This window comes from Microplitis mediator, chromosome 7 (assembly GCF_029852145.1).
Source record: "Microplitis mediator isolate UGA2020A chromosome 7, iyMicMedi2.1, whole genome shotgun sequence".
Classification (NCBI taxonomy): Eukaryota; Metazoa; Arthropoda; class Insecta; order Hymenoptera; family Braconidae; genus Microplitis; species Microplitis mediator.
Genome location: NC_079975.1, coordinates 1,691,970 through 1,712,765, shown reverse-complemented (window position 1 = coordinate 1,712,765; position 20,796 = coordinate 1,691,970). Strand labels below are relative to the sequence as shown.

Genomic DNA, 20,796 nt, shown 5'->3' with positions numbered 1-20,796 from the left:
TACTAACTTCAGTATCATTAATAAATTAATTACTTCGGGCGCATACGGAAATGCTCTAGCTCTGTTACACAGATCACGATGACACTTTTTTATCAAGTTTTAAAAATTCCCACTTGTCAGTTACATTTACACTCATTTTTCTTAGTTACTGACCGTAAATTTTAAATCAAAAAGAAAATTTTTAATTCAAAAATTTCTATATAACTTCTAAGGATTTTAATAAAATCCAAAGAAAACGAAAACTCACCGTCTAAGAAAATCGATAGGAAATCTAGGCTTGTCACCGTTTAAAAGAATCTATAGAAAATCAATATGAATATGAATTATGACAGTGTTACAATTCTACTCGCAACATCTCTACTCAAGAGAAAACAACTTTACTCAGCCTCAACTCTACTCAGTTTTTTTTACTCAGCTACAACTCTACTCACAAATTGATATTTTATCGATAGGCTAAAATATGTAAGTAGAGATGAAGCTGAGTAAAGATATAACTGAGTAGAGTTAAACCTGAGTAAAAAAAACTGAGTAGAGTTAAGGCTGAGTAAAGTTTTTTTCCCTTGAGTAGAGATGTGAGTAGAATTGTAACACTGCCTGAATTATGTTATTTTTTTATTTCATTTATTTATAAGTCACTTTTCTCTCTATTACAAATTATTTTCGTAGATTGATAAGCATGATACATTTGTCATTTAAATTTATAAGCTTTTATAAACGATCGTTATAAAAAAAGACAATAAATAACAAAAATTATTCAGCACACGTAATATTACTAATTGATAAATGTAACATATACATTTCCGAAATATTTTATTTAATGGAAAGAAAAGAAATTATTTATTAAACATAATTAAAACAAAAAATAAAACAATTATAATTACATCTATACATTGAGTTTTTTAAAAAATTAATAATAATGATAATGATAATAATAATTATTAATTAATGACTAATTGATTAATGTTCTGCCTTTACTGTTTATAATAATATTAATAATCAGTAACCAATTATGAAATTATTTACATAAAAATTAATTGTACAGAAATTAGACTGGAATTTAATTAACAAGTTAATTAATTAAATTACAAAAATTAAAAAAATTACAGTACGATTTTTTTTGAAAATTGGATTGGGCAATTAATTAATTTGACTTAATTAAATAGTGATAAATTAATGATTATTTTTAATTGATAAGACCGACGCAGTCACCGAAAAATAAAAAATATAACAAGGCACCAATTTCACGTACCGGTCACTTGTTTTATCTTTCACTCGTGTTCACTTTAAATTTATTTTATTTCATTTTTTTTATTTTATATTAATGTATTAAATTAAAAAGTTAAAAACAAAGTAAAGTTAAACTAAAACATAACTTTAAATTTTGCCGCGCGAAAATCTGTCGTCGAGTGCCTGAGCTTTCATTAAAATACTTTTTTTACGTGCGTCGTCAAAACGATTAACTTGCATGTCGATGTCGCGATCGAATGGTCTACGTACTGTGGTTTTATTTTTTTTCGCGTCTTTTTCTTCTTTCTGTAATTAAAATAAATTCATTAATTAGACACTCTAATAATTAATGTCAATAATAATAACAATGGTAAATAATTACCCGTCTTTTTTTATTCAATTTCTTCTGATGCATTTCGAGTAGTGATTTTTCACGTCTCTTACTTGACTTTTCCTTCGGACTCTCATCTACGGCTTCGGCGGGTCTTTTTCCCATCTAAATTTAAAAATTTTTATTAACAATTTTATTCAAATCACTGACACTGACGTCGATAAAATAAAATTTCTTAGATCCAAATTTTTTACAAAATTTCTTTTTCAAATTTTTCGTTGGCAATCATCATAAAAAAAATTCTAACTCGCGACAAGTTTATTTTTTTTATTTGCCATAAAAGATGTCAATTTACAGACTAAATTTTTTGATTTTTAACACAAAAAATTTCAAGAGAACCGATACCGAAAAAAATTAATCAAGATTTTTTTTACTTAAAATGATTAATTAAAGAAAATTTTATTCTCCACGTCCCAATTAATGACACCTAGATTTTCTCAGATATTTTAGTCTCTCATAAAACAGCCAGAAAATGACCAAGTGTCCAATGACAAAAATTTCTCAGATAAAATAAATTAATCTGGGAATAATTGCCAGTAATTTAATTTTTTTGTAATTATTTTGACAATTAAATTATTAATAAAATAAATTACCTTGAGCTCTTTTTGTTTGCGTTCACGATCAGCAGGAGTGTCAGTCCAACTAGATCTGTCTGAAAAATCAGGTCCCTCTTTAGCACGAAATTTTCTCGGACCCAGTCCTAGATTAGCAGCTCTGACTGCCGGCAATTCGGTCATCCATTCTTCACGTTTTTTTTCTTCCCGATAGTCCTAATTAACCAATCAATTCATTTAATAATTATTCAGTTACAATTAGCAGCAAAATAAAATATATATTTTTTAGAGGGATAAAAATCTACGGCTTTTATTTTTCTGAGATAGTTTATTAATATTTAATTTAATTTAATTCTATTTCATTTCGTTTTATAAATAAGCATGAAGAGAAGAGTTATTGTCCTCGGAGCAGAACTCGCTGAAATTTTGACTCTCCATTCACGTTAAATCTTCGTTTGTTATTATCTGATACAAAAACAAAAATAATTTTGTTTAATCTATTAAATTATCAAAATTAAAAAAATTTATCAACAAAAACAAATTTCCCGCCACCAAAATTTAATTGACTCCAATCCGCGGTTCAAAAATAAAAATTATCCATTTCTACTTCAGTTTTTCATTTTAAAAATTTAAAAGTTTCCCACAAAAAAAAAAGTCTACATATTAAATTTTTTTACTCCAATCCAAAAATTAAAAAAAAAGTGACAAATTGGCCGTTTAAAAATAAATAATTTTGTCCCTCTAAAAAATAAAAAAATAAAAACAAATGCTTACAATCTCGGCAAGTTCTTCTTTAATTAATCTCGCCCTGTACTCCAACTGCCGCTGAATCCTGTCGCTGCTGATGGCCGGATGGTCCGCAGGCAGAGGTCCCAGCATGCCCTCTTCCTCATCAATATCATCAACCTCCCCGTCAACGTCAACGTCCATCAAGAAATCGTCCTCGTCGTCAAGGTGTTCCATCAGATGCCTGGGCAACGAGGGCCCGATCGTCCGCTTCGCTCTGTCCTCGTCGAGTCTCTGCAGCGAGGGCGGCAAACTCGGTCCGAAAGCTTCTTTGTCATCTCCGTCAATTTTTCGCAAACTGTCCGGCAAACAGGGGCCAATAATCTTCTGCTCCGAGTTCTTGTCTTTTGTTTCAGACTTGGCCGTACTCTTTGGTGGCAGAGTAGGCCCGTAACAGTCGTCGCCGCTTAATATTTTAACAGAATCTTCTTCGTCGTCATCAATAGTAAGATTGCTGTAGTTCTTATTATCGTCATCATCACTTAAGTTATCTATTAAATCTGTACATATTTTTAATTTATCATTATCACTAATACTACAAATTGATGGAGCTGATGTTGATGCATTGCCCAGCAGTATGTCTGAGAAGGTATCTGTGTTAAATTGTCCTAGGTCATCGTCATCCTCCTCTTCGTCTTGATCCTCGTCCTCGTCGTCAATTATTATCTCATCAACAACAATAACTGGCGGCGTTTTGGGTCTAGATCTCGTTCTCGAGATTGATTTTGACTTCGATTTCGACTTGGACCGGGACCGGGGCCTAGACTTAGACCTCGACCTAGTCCTCAATCTAGTCCTGGACCTGGATCTAGACCTACATCGTGATCTTGATCGTGATTTTTTCGGATCTGTAGAACCGGCTCTCCAGTTTCGATCCCTCAATGATGAATCCGAGTGCGAGTTGCCTTCAGTGTCAGATACGATATCAAAATCACTTAAATTTAAATCTTTACAGTCTTGGTTGTCTGATAGTATTGAGATTCTATCATCATTATCATTATCATTATCATTATCATTCGTCGAAGTTTTATCACCATTATTACCAGCATCCGGAACTCTGTCGTTGTCCCGAGACTTTTTATGCCTGTCGCGTTCCCTCGAGTACCTGCGGCCACGCTCGCGTTTGTCACTGCGACGATCATAGGAATCCCTCGATCTGCGGCGGTCGCGTTTCAGGTCTCTCGGGTCCTTCGACCTGGAGTCTCTTGACCTCGAGTCCCGGCGGTCGTAGGACTCTTTGCCGTGGATGCTCTTGTGGTTGTGCTCGCGATGCCTGTCGTCTTTGTCTTTGCGCCCGCGTAACTCTTCCTTTGAATTTTTGCTTCCGCGCACTGGATCCTTGGAGCTGCTTCTGCTTCTTCCGCGACCGCTTCCATGCCGATCGCTGTGCCGGTCCCCTCGTGACTCCTTGCGTCGCTCGTGGCTCCTTGACCGGTCGTGCCGCGACCTGTCCCGCGATCCTGGACGACGATTCGGCCTAAATGGCGACGGGTTCCGACGGTGGGGGTGCAATTGATTAACAATTGCGTCTTTACGTGTCGCTTCAAAACGAAAACGTCTACCTTCGTCGCTGTCTTGACTCTCGGAATCTGAATCCATTGTCGTCATACTCTAAAACTATAACAAAAATTATCTATTATTATTTTTTAAATAGTACTTTTATTTCATAGAGTTTTTTTTTTTTAACTACAGCTATTAATTAATTTTATTTATTATTTAATTAAACTATTTTTGATTAATTATTTTTTTTAGAATTTGATTCTTCCTTAATTATTTTTAAATCCACTGAAATATTTTCTTGTTTCATTAATTTTTTTTCTTGATCTTGTAATTTTAATTCTTGATCATGTAATTTTTTTTCTTGCTCTTTTAATTTCAATTCTTGATCCTTTAATTTTTTTTCTTGACTCAATGATTTTTCTTCTTGGCTCAATAATTTTTCTTCTTGGCTCAATAATTTATTGTGTTCATTAATTAATATTATTTTTTTATCATCAATTTTCAACTCTTGATTTAACTTTGAATCGACATTTTTTTTTACCAATTTATCATTTAAATTAACAAAATTATTTTTACTTTCTTGTAACTGTTTAAATTTTATTAAATCTTTTAGTTTCGGTTTCGACTGATAAGAATTAATCATTTTAATTATTTTATTACCGCTGTATTTAACAGATTTAATTACTCCCGCGGTAGCGATACCTTTGATACTCTGCGAGACACTTGACCGCCAGACAATGTCACTCAGTATACTCTGCACTATTTCACTGCAATCAAGATCGTGAGCAATCGCCCTCAGACAATCCTCCATGTCCTGAGTACGGCGACCCCTGGACCAAAACCGGGCCAATTTTTTCTGCGGAGTTCTCGGCAGTTGATAGAGATGATGAATGCGCCCAGCGGGACTGTCATCCTGATGACAAATCGCGGTCCCATCAGCTCTCGGCATGTCGAGGCAGTGGTCAAACAATTTTAGAACCGGTTCATATAATTCCTGAAAACTTGACAGTTGCGGCATGACAATATTTGCAATCTTCGATTTGTCTTCACCAAAAATCATGCGGAAGTCTCCTTGGTACGACAGTCCCGCGATCGTTCGGTAAAAATCAATTTCTGTGAATTTTTCCGGCAGAAGCAGCAGAGCCGCGTGCACGGCATTTTTTAAATTCTGCGCCAGGGCAGTTTGGATCGAGGAATTGTCGCTCGGAGGGCAGAGAATGTGGATCGGTTTGTGCAGCCGTCCAGCCAGATACAGATAATTCCAGTCCAGCAGATCTTCTATCAACGCGGACTCGCTGACGACCCCGTACTTGATCAGTCTCTCGTCGGCGGATTTTATCAAAGTGTTGTAGTAAATTTTCGCGCCCCAGTGATCCTGGAATCTACTGATAACCTTGTGACCGAGGAAACGCAGCGGCTGGGCGTAGTGAGTTGGATTGCGGGCTAAATTCTCGGCGTGCCACTGCTCGGAATTACGCACGACAAATATCAGGTCCAACATATTCTTCTTAGGATCCGTTGTTTGCTTTATTACACCCGATCCGTAAGCGAAACAGAACCGCATACTGTGCGGAAATGCCTGGAGAATTTTTTTGAATGACTCGGAAATAATTTTCTCCATCATCTTGGAAATTCAATTTTTTTCTTCGCCAATTATTTTACAAAATATTTTATACCACCACTTTAATTATAATTTCTATCAAATTTTCTTCATTACGTTCCTCTAATTAATTAACGTTTGATCCAGAGTTGCTTCCGTTGACTTTTATCTGTATATATTTATATAAATGTATACATTATCTATCAGTAAATAATTAAAATCACAAAAAAATAATTTTTAGTTTAAATATTTAATTTTATTTTCTTGCATTTCTAAAATTAAAACCGATTTTGCTCAACATGAATTATTAATTATTAAAAATTAAATACACACTAATTTTTTTAATTTATTCGAATCATTTCACAATCAACCAGATAATTACATAATTTTTCTTTACTCAATTAAATTTAAAAATTTAATTTTTAAATGAAATTCAAATTTACTCCATAATTTTGCAATAAATAAACTCTTACTTTTTTATCAATCAAAAGTAGTTTCCAACCTCGGTACTTACATATATCTATATATGTATACCTAAATATATATATATACTAATAAATATATGACTTTTTTTTTATTTATCTGGATTCCATCGTTCGTTTCACTGAAGCCAAATATTTTTTTATTTAATCAAATTAATATCAGTATATATGTACATATATATATATATATATATATATATATACATATATACGTTTAGGTGATTCAGAGTATGATAAAAAAAAGATATTGACTTCTTGCGATCACTAGGTTAGAATTGGAGCTGAAAAAAATTAAAAAAACCCGAGTCGCTTTTTGCGAAATTACGTCGGCAGATAAAACCTACTGACTAATTCTTATCATCTTGATTATATATAAATGTATAGATATATATATAGTGATAAATATTGGGTAGACAACTTACATGAGTGCAAATGAATCGGCAATCCCTTGCGATGTCGGGGCGAGTCTTAACTGACCATCTTTACAATATTTACTTGCGGCATTTAATTGCTGTCGGTGTGAAAGTTAAATACTCGATATATTTTAGATGAGCGCAAGAGTTTTTCAGCTCCAGTGGGTGCTGATATTATGAAAAACAAACAAATATATTATTTATAAATTATTGTTACGTTTTTTTTTTTTTAACGTGTAGTATAAAATCCCAGTGCGAGTGCGCCATGCGATAAATGTTTTGCTTTTTCTAAATATTCTGGACGCGTTGGCTTGGCGCTACTGTGGGTGGCTGGTTTTATTTTGCCGCGTTTATTTGAATTTCAAAAAACGCGGTAAGTTTGGAGAGGCAGAGCGAGAGCGCGCTGGGCAGAAAGTTTAGGCGGGAAATTTTTAAATTTTAAAAAATTGGGGAGTTTTGAGTTGAGAAGACTGCGGTGATGAAAGGAGACAAATTTACTTGGGATCTTTTTATTATTTTTATGAAAATATATGGAGTGTTGTCTGACTCCGTTCGCTCATGCATTGAGTTAAGAAAAAAATTTTCCCTAGACTTTTTTATACGAGAGCATCAAAATGGGTTAAAAATGATCATATTGTGAGGAGTTATCCCCAGCAGAGAAAAAGTTACGGGCTATTTTTTATAAAAATACATAGACAGTGTCATCCTCCTTGATCCTTCCTCATTTGACGTATGGTTATAAGTCAAAAAAAAATTTTTCTCTAGACTGTTTTGCGTTTCTCCTTTCAGAGGACATCATAATGAACAAAAAATGTTTATGTTGTGTTGGGCTATCCTCAACAGAAAAAAAGTTACGGGCCACTTTTCAAAAAATACATAGACAATGTCATTTGCCCGCATCTGCCTGCATCTGCCCGACATCGATTAGTCAAAAAAAAAATTTCTCCTAGGACTTTTTAGGGTTCCTTCTACTAGAGGACATCATAATGAACTAATAACATCTGTATTGTGATGGGTTATTCCCAACAGGAGCGAAGTTACAGGCCACTCTTCATAAAAAACCATAGACAGTATCATCTGCCCGTATCTGCCCGACGGCGATTACTCAAAAAAAACATTTCCCCTAGGACTTTTTTTGATTTCTCCTACTAAAGGACATCATAATGAACAGAAAACGTTTGTATTGTGATGGGTTATTCCCAACAGCAGCAAAGTTACGGGCCACTCTTCATAGGAAATCATGAACAGCCTCATCCTCATTTATCTTCATTTATCCTCATTTATCTTAGGGCTTTCTAGGACATTTTTAGGTTTTTCCTACTAGAGGACATCATAATAAGCAAAAAACGTTTATATTATGATGGGTTATTCCTAACAGACGCAAAGTTATGAGCCGCTCTTCATAGGAAATCATGAACAGCCTCATCCTCATTTATCTTAATTTATCCTCATTCATCTTCATATGGGTCTAAACTCAAAAAATAAATTTTTCTTAGGACTTTATAGGGCTTTTCCTACTAGAGGACATCATAATGAACAAAAAACGTTTATATTATGATGGGTTATTCCTAACAGACGCAAAGTTATGAGCCGCTCTTCATAGGAAATCATGAACAGCCTCATCCTCATTTATCTTAATTTATCCTCATTCATCTTCATATGGGTCTAAACTCAAAAAATAAATTTTTCTTAGGACTTTATAGGGCTTTTCCTACTAGAGGACATCATAATGAACAAAAAACGTTTATATTATGATGGGTTATTTCTAACATACGCAAAGTTATGAGCCACTCTTCGTAGGAAATCATGAAAAGCCTCATCCTCATTTATCTTAATTTATCCTCATTCATCTTCATATGGGTCTAAACTCAAAAAATAAATTTTTCTTAGGACTTTATAGGGCTTTTCCTACTAGAGGACATCATAATGAACAAAAAACGTTTATATTATGATGGGTTATTCCTAACAGACGCAAAGTTATGAGCCGCTCTTCATAGGAAATCATGAACAGCCTCATCCTCATTTATCTTAATTTATCCTCATTCATCTTCATATGGGTCTAAACTCAAAAAATAAATTTTTCTTAGGACTTTATAGGGCTTTTCCTACTAGAGGACATCATAATGAACAAAAAACGTTTATATTATGATGGGTTATTTCTAACATACGCAAAGTTATGAGCCACTCTTCGTAGGAAATCATGAAAAGCCTCATCCTCATTTATCTTAATTTATCCTCATTCATCTTCATATGGGTCTAAACTCAAAAAATAAATTTTTCTTAGGACTTTATAGGGCTTTTCCTACTAGAGGACATCATAATGAACAAAAAACGTTTATATTGTGATAGTTTATTCCCAACAGCAGCAAAGTTACGGGCCACTCTTTATAAAAATCCATGGACTGGCGTCTTCTCGACCGTCCCTGATGCTGCCTCGTCTTATGCGCGATCATAACTCGAACATAAAATTTTTCTGCGGGCTTTTTGGGGCTTCTCTAACTCGATGACATCGAAATGAACAAAAAACGTTCATATTGTGATGAGTGATTCCTATCAGGGAAAAAGTTACGGGCTAACTTTCGAAAAAAAACTTGGAGTGCATCCACTCCGGCCAGGCGCGTCATCATAAGTCAAAACACGAATTTCTCTTAGGTCTTTTTGGGGTTTTTTCTACTATAGAACGTCAAGAAGAACAAAAAATGTTCATATTCTACAGAGTTATTTCCAACAGAAAATCTACGGGACTTTCCATAAAAATCTACAGGAGCGTTCTCCTCAATTTCTTCCTTTTGATGCGCGATCTTCTGCCAAAAAATTCCCACCAGATCTCCAGTTACCACAGGATGACTCTCGCCCATTGAAGATCTTGTAGATTCAGATTAAAATATCGACCTCGCCCAAACAGTTCATTTAAATCACGTAAAATAAAGTCCAAGCGCGGCCTTTTCAAAGTCATTTTTCGAAGGGATCGGTAGCAAATCAATAAAACAAGTTGATAATTACTGTGATATATTTTTATATTTAAATAATTTTTTCATTAAGTCAATAATAAACTTATTCCATGTTAATAAACAGTATAAATAAACTTGTCATCCACATTTTCATTTATTAATTAATTATCATTATTATCATAATTACTTTTTATTTATTTAAATCAATAGCACTGGTATATATAATATATATATTTATACTTTTAAAGTCAATCAGTTGGAATGGAGAATTAAATACAATAGAAAAATTTATCGTAATGTACAGAGTAAAAAAATGTCCCCTTCTATCAAAGTATTTTTGTTAAATAATCGAAATAATGAAAATTATCACCATTATTATTGTTGTTTATCAACTTGATTTGTTCATCTATTTGTTGGTAAATTATTAAAATGCAAATGACTGGTCGCATTCGCAACTCTGTCGTAAATTAAAACTCACATTTAAATACATTATTATTATTATTAATATTAATGTTAATATTTAGTTTAAATAATTATAATTTAGTACGATTGTTTATTACATTATCCAATAATTCTTTTTTTTTTTCTATCAACTTTTATTTTCTTCTTTGAAGAACCCTGTAACCTTTTAATTTAAATTGTTTAGATTCGTAGGACAGTTCTGGTTTTTTTTAAATCAATTATTGAGCATGTGCGAATTTTTTAAATTTTTTATTGCATTGCATTTAATTTTTTTTTACAAATTTATTTATAAATTTTTTTGAAATTTTTCAATATTTTTAACTGTAGATAAAAAATTTAATGTAATTTATTTTAAAAATTTATTGAATTTTATACGACACCCAGAATTGGTCTCAATTATTTTTTCAGTTCAATTTACAAAATAAATTTACTGATTTCCATAAATTTTTTTTCTATTTTTGGGTTGAATTCCTCCAATATTTTGAGTTGTAGATAAAAAATTTCATGTAATTTATTTTAAAAATTGGTTCCATGACAACTGATCCCCGACAAGTTATCACACGATAATTGATCCCACTGACAAATTTATAAAATAATTAATTATTAATTAATTACTATGACATAATTAAAATTCACTGTTGTAAATATAAAAAGTTAAATTATGTAAATTATTTGTTGATAAAAATCAATTGACGATCAATTGTTGATGGGATCAGATGTCGGTGGGATCAATTTGTAGGGATCACTTGTCGTGGTATAAAATTGTTGGGATCAGTTGACGGCAAACCTTAAAAATTTAGTAAATTTTATACAACACTCAAAATTAATTTCAATTTTTTTGTTTTAAGTTCAATTTAAAAAATAAATTTACTCCGATTTCCATAAATTCTTTTTTTAATTTTTGAGTTTGAATTTTTTAAATATTTCCAACTGTCGATAAAAATTTTAATGTAATTAATTTGAAAAATTAATCGAATTTTATACAACATCCAAAATTAGTCTCAACTTTTTTTTTCAGTTTCATTTATAAAATAAATTTACTCCGATTTCCATAAATTCTTTTTTAAATTTTTGAGTTTGAATTTTTCAAATATTTTTAACTGTCAATAAAAATTTTCATGCACCTAATTAAAAAAATTAATTGAATTTTATACGACACCCAGAATTGGTCTCAACCTTTTTCTTCAGTTCAATTTACAAAATAAATTTACACAGATTTCCATATTTTTTTTTGTATCCAAAAATTCAATTTCAAATTTGTATTCGCTTTTCTATTACTAATTTTTTATACCCAGAAATTTTGATTATTCTGTCAAAATTAAATTTTTTTTTTACTTAAAATTATTTTAAAAAAAATTTCGCATCGGAAAATTGAATAAACAAAATTTCAAATTTTTCAAAGCAAAAATCCTGTTTATCTAAAATAAAATTTTCAAAGAAAAATTAAAAAAAAAAAATAGAAATTTCAATTATTCTGTCAAACTTAAATTTTTGTTTTTTACTCAAAATTATTTTTAAAAAACTTTCGTATTAAAAAACACAATAAAAAAAATTTCAAACCTTCAAAGCAAAACTTCTGCCCATTAAAAAAACCCCATGTTAAAAATAATTCGCACACGCCCATAATTCACAAGCAACACAAAAACAATGAGCATAAAAAATAGTAAAAAATGTAAAAAAAAATAGTCGTATAAATAATGCACGATTGCACCTTAAAAATAATTCCCTAATAATATTCCTTGGGATAAAACTCTCGTCAATAAATTTGTTATATTAATTTCATATATAAATCTATGTATATAATAATATAATACAATTACAAATAATTATTATTTATAATTTATCATTTATAATAATCAATAAATCAATCAATTAATAAGTCAATTAATTAATTTACCATTCATAAGTTATCTGAATATTTCACTAGATTTTCAAAATCGTCTATTACTTCTTACGTTACTTCTTACATATCATTATATTTATTTATTATTTTGTCCGCCTCGAGCAAAGTCCGAGACTTTACGCGCGGGTTTATTTGATTTTATCACAGGATCCCGTTATTATTATTATTATTTTTTATTTTTGTATTTTCAATTTCTTTTATCTCCACTCTTTGATTTATTATTTATTTTATAAATTTTATTTTTTTATACATCTTATCACCTGACACCGAAACCTAAACCTAAACCTAAACCGCAAGCAACTTTATCCTAAATAACAAAATTCAAAAAAAATTATCAATTAAATTTTTGAAAATTAAATTTATTTTTTTACTCCAAAAGTTGCTTGGCTACTTTTTTTTTATTTACACTTTACAAAAGAGAGTAGAGAAATTTTAATAAATTTAAAATATCAATAATTATAATTATTATTTATACTCATTATCGAGTAATTAAAAATAATATATAAACAAATTAATTAATTTGTTAATCGAATAAATTAATTTTTCAGTCCTGTTTAACTCACTCTCGTATACAATAAGAGTCTTTTTATATTTATTATATTTTTTTTAAGTCCTGAAGTTTTAACTCAAAGTCACTCATTTATTAATCAATCAATTAATTAATTAATTAATTAATTAATAAAATAAATAAAAAAAACGGCCATTGGTTGGATAAAATCTGGCACTGACACGAGATAAAAATAAAATATGAAAAATGGCACATTGGTCACTTTTAAAAGATGATAAATAAATTTATCTGCTCGATTAACAGCATTAATTTTTAATTAATTAATTAATTAGGTAGGAAGGTAGGTAAGGATTTATTATTTCAATAGTTAAATATTAAATGATTAATTAATTATTTACAATTTCCACTTGATCGGTAGTAATGAAAGATCACAGCCACTCGGTGAGACAGCCGCCGAACCACATGACGGCGATGGGGAAGAGATAAGACGTGAGCGCGCGAGTAAGTGACATTCGCTGGCGACTCGCGGCTCCGCTGGTACTTCCGCCGCTGTCTGTCGCGGTTGTCGTCGAGTTGTGACTAGTGTCGGTGTTGCTGACACTGCCGGAGTCGGGGTGAGGGTCGACGTTGTTCACGTCGACGCTCGGCACCTTGGGCTTTATGTCGACCTGGGGCGGCACCGCTGCCGGCACAGGTGCCGCAGCTTTCGGCGGTATGGGTTCCGCGGACTTGGGCTCGTACCCGGAGGATTCTTCGCTGAATCCGTCCTCGTCGTCGGTTATCGGGTCCTCGTCGGCACCGTCTCCGGAACCGCTGCCAGATCCTTCGGGTATTTCTTCTGTGGATTAGATTTTTTGTTAAAATTTTGAGTTCAGGCGGTAGTGGGAATTTAATTATTGGATTGAGATTAAAAAATTTTTTGCAGTCGACTACCCGTCATGAGCCTCTTCCTCTCAATCGGGAGTCACTGAGTCCAAATAATTCCCCCACTTAAGGGGGAACTCTAAGGAGTTTTGTACCTGAGAGCCCGTTATGAGCCTCCGTTAAAATTCTCGAAATTATAAACTAACAACAGGAAAAATCGACAAATTAATGATGAAAATTTACTGTCTATGTTTCGCGGATGATAATTTAATGATTAGTAAGTAAAATATAATTTATTGTTGATAATTATAATGATGAATTATATTAAAAGCTTCTGTTACAATTTAAAAGTTTTATTGAGCATTAAGTTGATCAATAAAATTATTATTTTAATTATTACTGTAGTCACTACCGTTATCATTATAATTATTATTTGTGTAAAAAAATAAGTATTTATTTTAGCGCCATAATCACCAGGAAAATCGGGATACTCGCGTGTTACAAAATGTTAATATGACGTTTAAAATTATATAAAATAAACACAGTCTTATAACGGGTAGTCGAGAACAAAACTACGCACGGTGGGAAGACTCAAATTCTAAAAATTTCCCTACGTCCCCTAGACCAGGCTTTCGACGGGTAAATTTAAAATAAAAAAAAATTTGTTTATTTCTACCCGATTATTTTAAAGGAAAATATAAAAAATTAAAAAACAAACCGGCGTCTATCCAATCAACATCTTGGCCATTGAACGCGGATCTGAGTCGACTGGTGATTGTTGTGAGAGCAAATATTTGATCTCGTACAATCGGAGCTCTGGGTCCAGCCCCGCGCACTTCTGGGTTCAGTGTCTGAGTCTCGCCGTCAGACGATACGGGGTATAAATATCTAAAAACAATATTATCATTAGTATAAGACTCAGCAAAGTGAAGTCATTGACCCCAACTGCTATTCAAAATAAATCAAGTCAAGCGTAACAATGAAAATAATTACTTGTCAACATGTGTGCCGTTCCAGCACTCCTTTGTATTACTCGGAGGTACAACGAGCCCGTCATTGCATAGCTGGTAAGGCAAGTAGATCCAAAATTGCCTCGAATCTCTCACACGCTGACGTATCTCTTTAACAAGTTTATCGAGCATCACCGCAGTTGCCGAGCGGCCGTCTTCCCCAGACTCCTGATCAAAGTTTCCCGAGTCAAAATCTACATCACGAGCAGCTGCCGCCGCAGAAGGACTTCGACGACGGCGTTTTCGTCTGCCCAACACGGGACGTCCGCATCCACTGAACACACGCTGGGATACGTCGTGACTGTTCTCCTGGAAATTCATTATCGCTTCGGATATCTTTAGATTTATCGGACGCACCAGCATCTCGATGTTAAATGGCCCGAGCAATCGCTCGCCCACTTTTCCTACCGCCTCTGCAATTCAGATAAATAAATAATTAGAAATAGAACAGTCGGACTCGGGATCATTAATTGGAATTTATAGTTTTTAAATTAATGGTTTGTTTAAAGTTAAATGTAAAATGACGATTTAATTAAGTGGAATGTTCAGATGCAGTTTAGAAATTTCGCAATATCATTTCCTAACAAGGGGCATGAACACATGGTACTTGTATTTTATTTTTTATAGAGCTCATTAATCACTAGGAGGTTAACGGGTTCTTGGAAACCTGGCGGGTTTGTTTCTTATTTTTACTATAATTATTATTGTTGTTATTTAACTGTGCAATGCGATGAAATTATTCGCGGTTGTAATAGTACGCTTTTGTAAAAAGGAATAATTTAATTGAGTTAATAATTCATGAGCTTGGAATTTTAATATTATTTTTCTTGGCTACTTTTATTTTTTTTTTTTTTTTTATGCCATTAAGAAAAGTCTGCTAATGATTTGTACGGAAGTATTTAATTTCTAATGAGGAATGCACTTTTTTTTTATGTTCAAAAATATTTATATAGTAATTTTACTGTTGATTAATTTTATTGATAATTATTATTGATTTGATAATTAATTGTTTAATTACACTAATAAATAAAAATTTTCAATTTACGAAATTTGTTAAAAAAAATCATTTTTCATATATTTAAATAAACAATGAAAAAATGCACACTCTAATATACGAGGGTGTGCAATATCTTATTAAATTTATTTTATTCTAATAAAAGAATTTATTCAAATTTTACCGCGGATTGACATTTGAATTCAAAATCTACTATAATTCGAAATAATTATAATTTACTAAAGTCTCTGTAAATATTAATAATTTTTTTATTTTTTCAAAACGATAATTTATAAAAAAAATGTATCTATAGTTTTTTTAATTTTCTACCCCTAGATATTTTTTTTTTGTAATTGATTTGTTGAAAAAAAAATGAAAATTGTCAATTGTCTACTGCCTTCATCATAAATGCACACCTCAATGTACGAGGGTGTGCAATATTTTATTCTAATAAAATAATTTATTTAAATTTTACCGCGAATTGATATTTGAATTCAAAATCTACTATAATTGGAAATAATTATAATTTACTAAAGTCTCTGTAAATATTAATAATTTTTTTATTTTTTCAAAACGATAATTTATAAAAAAAATGTATCTATAGTTTTTTTTAATTTTCTACCCCTAGATATTTTATTTCTGTAATTGATTTGTCGAAAAAAAAATGAAAATTGTCAACTATCTACTGCTTTCATCATAAATGCACACCTCAATATACGAGGGTGTGCAATATCTAATTAAATTTATTTTACTGTACTCCAATAATTTATTTAAACTTTACCGCAAATTAAAAATCTAATAACCGGTAATAATAACAACTTACTAAAGTCTTTCTAAATATGAATAATTATACATTCCCTATATATATTTCATCTCAAAATATTACGAAACCATAAATTTCACCTCCAATATTAGAAACATTACCATAAAATTATATCAGTATTTACACCCAGATTTCTCTTTCTGTAATTAAAATTTCCACGTGGTTAAAATCGCTATTAAAACTGCATATTTCTGTGGCTGTGCCCGAGCAATTATAATAATAAATCTGTTAAAAATAAAAATAAACATTAAAATGACATACCGACAAAGTGATTCCATTCACCATCAAGTGCTGCGTGTTGAGTGAGGCAACCCTTCATGACATTAGCGCACATGTCACCGCAGGCAAGTACATTACCGGGTATGCCGCTGCAAGATGGACAGGCCGTCATCCTGGTCAATGCTGCTGCGCACTCAGGCGAAACTTTCAGCTGGTTTTTTATAAGAACAAAATGTTTTTACGTATTAGTCTATTGTACATACGCTCTACTACTACTACTACTACTATTATTATTATTGTGAAATGCCGAGGTTGAATGTTGAACTACAATCAGTCAAGTCAAAGCATCAAATGCGAGTGGAAATGTCTGATGTGGTGACTACAGAGTAGTCCTTTCTCAAGGGAATCATCCGACCGTGATAATAACCGATTATTGCTTTAGTAATTTACGTGATTCAAAATCCAAACGGCGGCATGTCATATTTCTCGAGATATTATATATATTGTGTTGTATTGTGTATATACCGTCTGCATGTTCTTCAGTACATCCGCGGCGACCGTCAGAGCCTGGCTGAAAGCCCTCGTCGCAATGAATGACCTCTTTATCTGCACACCCAATTTCTGAGGCACGTCACCGAATGGCCGCATGTCTTTCATGTGATTGCCCACGCATTCAAGATACTTTGCGTCGAAATTGTACTGGCTGTTTAGTACAGTGAACATTTTTTGATACAAGGTATTGAAAAAATTATCCATGGCTTCGTCTAAATTTACCTGGAAAAAGAAAAATTATTTTTATTTATTTGGAGTCTGATGGAGGGATGGGTGATAATTTTTTATTGGAGTGGAAGTTGGGGGGAAGGTAAAAATTTATATGGATTTTAGTGAGTAAGTCCAAGTGGGAGTAAAGTCATTTGAATGCAGTTTAATGGAGATTTAAAATCCAAGCAAAGGACTCATCAGTAATCGCAGAGTGATTTTATGTCAGAAGCATTGATTGAGCATCCACTTGCACGCGATTATATTATATTACCGGCTATGAGTAATGTAAAGAGAGGATAATAATGTAAGGAAAAGCATCGCAGAGATATCCCGCTGAGTATTGAACGATTTTTTTTTTGCTGAATTGCGACGTCTGCGATTTGATTTATCGATCTTTTGAGTTTTTCTTTTTTTATTTTTATTGGGAATTCGTATTCTGGATAAACTGTTCGGTTTACGAAAAAAGTCAATCAGACCATTTTTGTAGAAAATTTAATTTACTAAAAAATTGTGCTCATACATTTTTATCGTATCTCTTATATTTGAGCCAGAATTTTGATTTTACGTGACCGCGAATTCACCCAGTCAAATATAATTTTTTAAGTTTTATTTCGAACTCGAATTTCTTCTCAACTATCGAAGTTACGAAAAATCACAATCAGATCATTTTTATAGAGAATTTAATTTCCTGTGAAAATGTATCCGTGCATTTTTATCGTATCTCCATTAGTTTGGCCGTAATTTTGATTTACAGAAAAGATTTTTCGCGGATCTCAATTTTTCCAACTGAATTTGATAAAAATAATGATACTAATTAAAAAAACTTACTGTTCCCGTGGTGTAGTAATTTTCCAATTCATCGAACAAGTCCGTGAATACATAAGCATTCTGCTCATACAAAATTCCATAAGTTTTTTTGAACATTTCATGAAATCCCTTCTTGGAAGTTGCCAATAAATCTTTAAAAAAAGCTGCAAAAAAAAATAAAATTTTTAATTAAAAAACAAAGTGTCAATCAGAAGGTAAAAGGTATAAAGTAGAGGGTGGTTTGAAATTTTTTTAATAAGAAAAGTCAGATTGTAAGCTGAAAGTTAAAGAGAAACATATTAGAAAGCTATTCCGAGCTCTGGGAGCTTAAAACTCAGCTCGAAGCTCCGAACAATTTATTTTTCCATCTCGCTTTTACTATTACCAACTTAAACTCGTTTTTTACCAGTCACTCCAGAGAGCCGAACGAAAGAATGAGATTAAAATTCCTTTTAAACGACATCCATCCGAGTTAAAAAGAGTGAGCGAGAGTAATCGTGTAACGAATCCTAGCCCTCGTTCCCAGTGAAAGAGGAAGCACTTAGCTGCGGCAACGCTTTTAATTCACCAACGTCTGTCGCGCACCTCCGAGGCGGTAAAATCTCAACTAATTTCCACTGCCGCCCTTCTGTCCTTCCCTCCCCCACCCCCCAACCCGCCCTTTGCTGCAATTCCTTACATTACCTGTGCCCTGTACTTCGACTCCGGACGTGGATGGGAACGAATTTTCCTCCATTCAATAATTTCGTGTCTCTCCTCGGGTAAAAACGCCAATTAGCACGCAGCCTTTGCTAACTTTTTTACGTCCAGATACATATAATTATATATAATATAATATAATATACATTATATTATATAGAGCATAAATATACGACTCGAATGTCTTTTAAATCTCAAGACCATCCAGCCTCTCTTCATTTTCTTTCAGTCTTTAATTAAAGATCGTTAAATACCCACTTACTTTTTTTACCGATTCAAAGACCGTTTTTGTCAAATTAAATCATTTTTTAATTACAGTTAATTAATTATTTATTTACTGGAGTGTTAATTTTAAAAAATTAATGCTTTTTTTTTTCTAATCCTGTTTTCTCACGTTCGTTTTAAATAAAAATTTTTTTTTTTATTAGACATCAAAGTTAAATAGATGAAAGTAATAAGAAATAAAAAATAAAAAATAATTTAAAGAAAGCAGGAAAAAAAATCTTCAGTGGGCGCAAGTCTGTAAATCTTTGGGATCTACACTCGTAACGTTTGCTGGAAAAGTATACGTATATATATATAAAGTACAGAGTAGAGAGTAGAGTAATAAGTACATATACAGTAGGGTTGCTGGTAGTACTTAAGAGTAAAGAGTAAAGAGTGAAAAGAGGAAAAGCTCACATGTCCCCAACACACGACACAGGTCTCGTCAGACATTATAAGGGAGGTCTTGTGCCGGCGTATAGTACTCGGAGTGCCTATTGCCGTTGCCGGTATCAAGCACTGCATTGCACTCGTAGTTCATATATGTTGATATATATAAAATAAATATATGTATGTGGATGGATGGCGTAGACTAAAGACTAGTACGTAAGGGCACTATGTAAGTGTATGCTCTGCGATGGCTAGGTACCCACTAGCCGCATCAAAGGAAAACTCCGCTGAGAGCCGGTGCTAAGAAAGACAGACTCGCTAAAGAGAGTCATGGACCCCGGGAGTAGCTCTTTCGTAGCTCAAATTAATTGAAAGCGCTGAGGTTAAATAGTGAGGGAATTAATTACTAATCAATAGGGTGGTCGTTAAAAATTAAATTTTCTTAGGCGCCCCATAAAAAAGTTATTTTTAGTGTAAAAATACCTGGGGAATTTGGTTTTTTTTTTTTAAGTAAAAAGAACAAGTGCCGAAGGACGATCAAAGTTCATTTTTCGATACAATCGTGGTTTTTTTTAAATATCTCATGAAATATGCAGATTAAAGGAAAAAGTCATAAGAACAATTTTGTAGGAAATTAAATTTTTGACAAAAAAGGTTATATTCATTTTTTTTATAAAATGTGTATTTATGAAGATATTTTAAAAAAACTTTTTTTTGTGACAGGCACTTGAAATCTACGACATTTAGCGCCTATAGCCGGCAGCTAAAAATATTAGATAAGATACAGCTGGTAAAAAAGATACCTAATCGTTCCAATAGTGACGTCATCATCGGATCAAAAAATATTTTTTGGTTACATGTGCGATAGCAAACGACCAAAAAATATCGAAGTAACTTAACGAGCCATCTTGTGACAAAATTTATCATCATTTCAATTGATATTGATATGTTACGAGTTACGAAGTTGTCTATATTTAAGAAAAAACGTTATTATTAACATTCGTAATCCTAAAATGCTCAATTGATAAGCTCTAAAAAAGTTTTTTAAAAATATCTTCATAAATACACATTTTATGAAAAAAATGAATATGACCTTTTTTGTCAAGAATTTAATTTCCTACAAAATTGTTTCTATGATTTTTTCCTTTAATCTGCATATTTCATGAGATATTTAAAAAAAACCGCGA

The 20,796-nt window shown here is 32.2% G+C and overlaps 2 protein-coding genes across 5 annotated transcripts in view; both read right to left on the bottom strand.

Moving 5' to 3' along the window:
• Positions 1-929: 929 nt before the first annotated feature.
• On the bottom strand, positions 930-7,235 carry LOC130671282 (phosphatidate cytidylyltransferase, mitochondrial). 4 transcript variants are annotated; one of them, XM_057475071.1, is made up of 5 exons: positions 6,963-7,228; positions 2,947-4,575; positions 2,212-2,388; positions 1,610-1,723; positions 930-1,533 (listed from the first exon to the last, which is right to left on the bottom strand). In XM_057475071.1, exons 2-5 carry the CDS (start codon positions 4,564-4,566, stop codon positions 1,375-1,377), a joined length of 2,070 nt encoding a protein of 689 aa, XP_057331054.1. In that variant the 5' UTR covers positions 4,567-4,575; positions 6,963-7,228; the 3' UTR covers positions 930-1,374. The 4 variants fall into 4 exon arrangements, with proteins under 4 accessions (XP_057331054.1, XP_057331055.1, XP_057331057.1 ...); XM_057475072.1 differs by lacking the exons at positions 930-1,533; positions 1,610-1,723; positions 2,212-2,388 and adding an exon at positions 2,466-2,637 and having other exon boundaries at positions 6,963-7,231; XM_057475074.1 differs by lacking the exons at positions 930-1,533; positions 1,610-1,723; positions 2,212-2,388; positions 2,947-4,575; positions 6,963-7,228 and adding exons at positions 4,582-6,227; positions 6,532-6,662; positions 6,793-6,940.
• Positions 7,236-9,961: 2,726 nt separating this feature from the next.
• LOC130671443 (glypican-6) overlaps positions 9,962-20,796 on the bottom strand; it is a 71,941-nt gene continuing 61,106 nt past the window's right edge. The window contains exons 3-8 of the mRNA XM_057475335.1: positions 18,278-18,420; positions 17,213-17,461; positions 16,730-16,898; positions 14,635-15,064; positions 14,360-14,529; positions 9,962-13,615 (exon numbers count right to left, since the gene is read on the bottom strand). Coding sequence (XP_057331318.1) covers positions 13,206-13,615; positions 14,360-14,529; positions 14,635-15,064; positions 16,730-16,898; positions 17,213-17,461; positions 18,278-18,420 — 1,571 coding nt within the window. The 3' untranslated portion in view covers positions 9,962-13,205. The remainder of the gene's footprint in view (positions 13,616-14,359; positions 14,530-14,634; positions 15,065-16,729; positions 16,899-17,212; positions 17,462-18,277; positions 18,421-20,796) is intronic.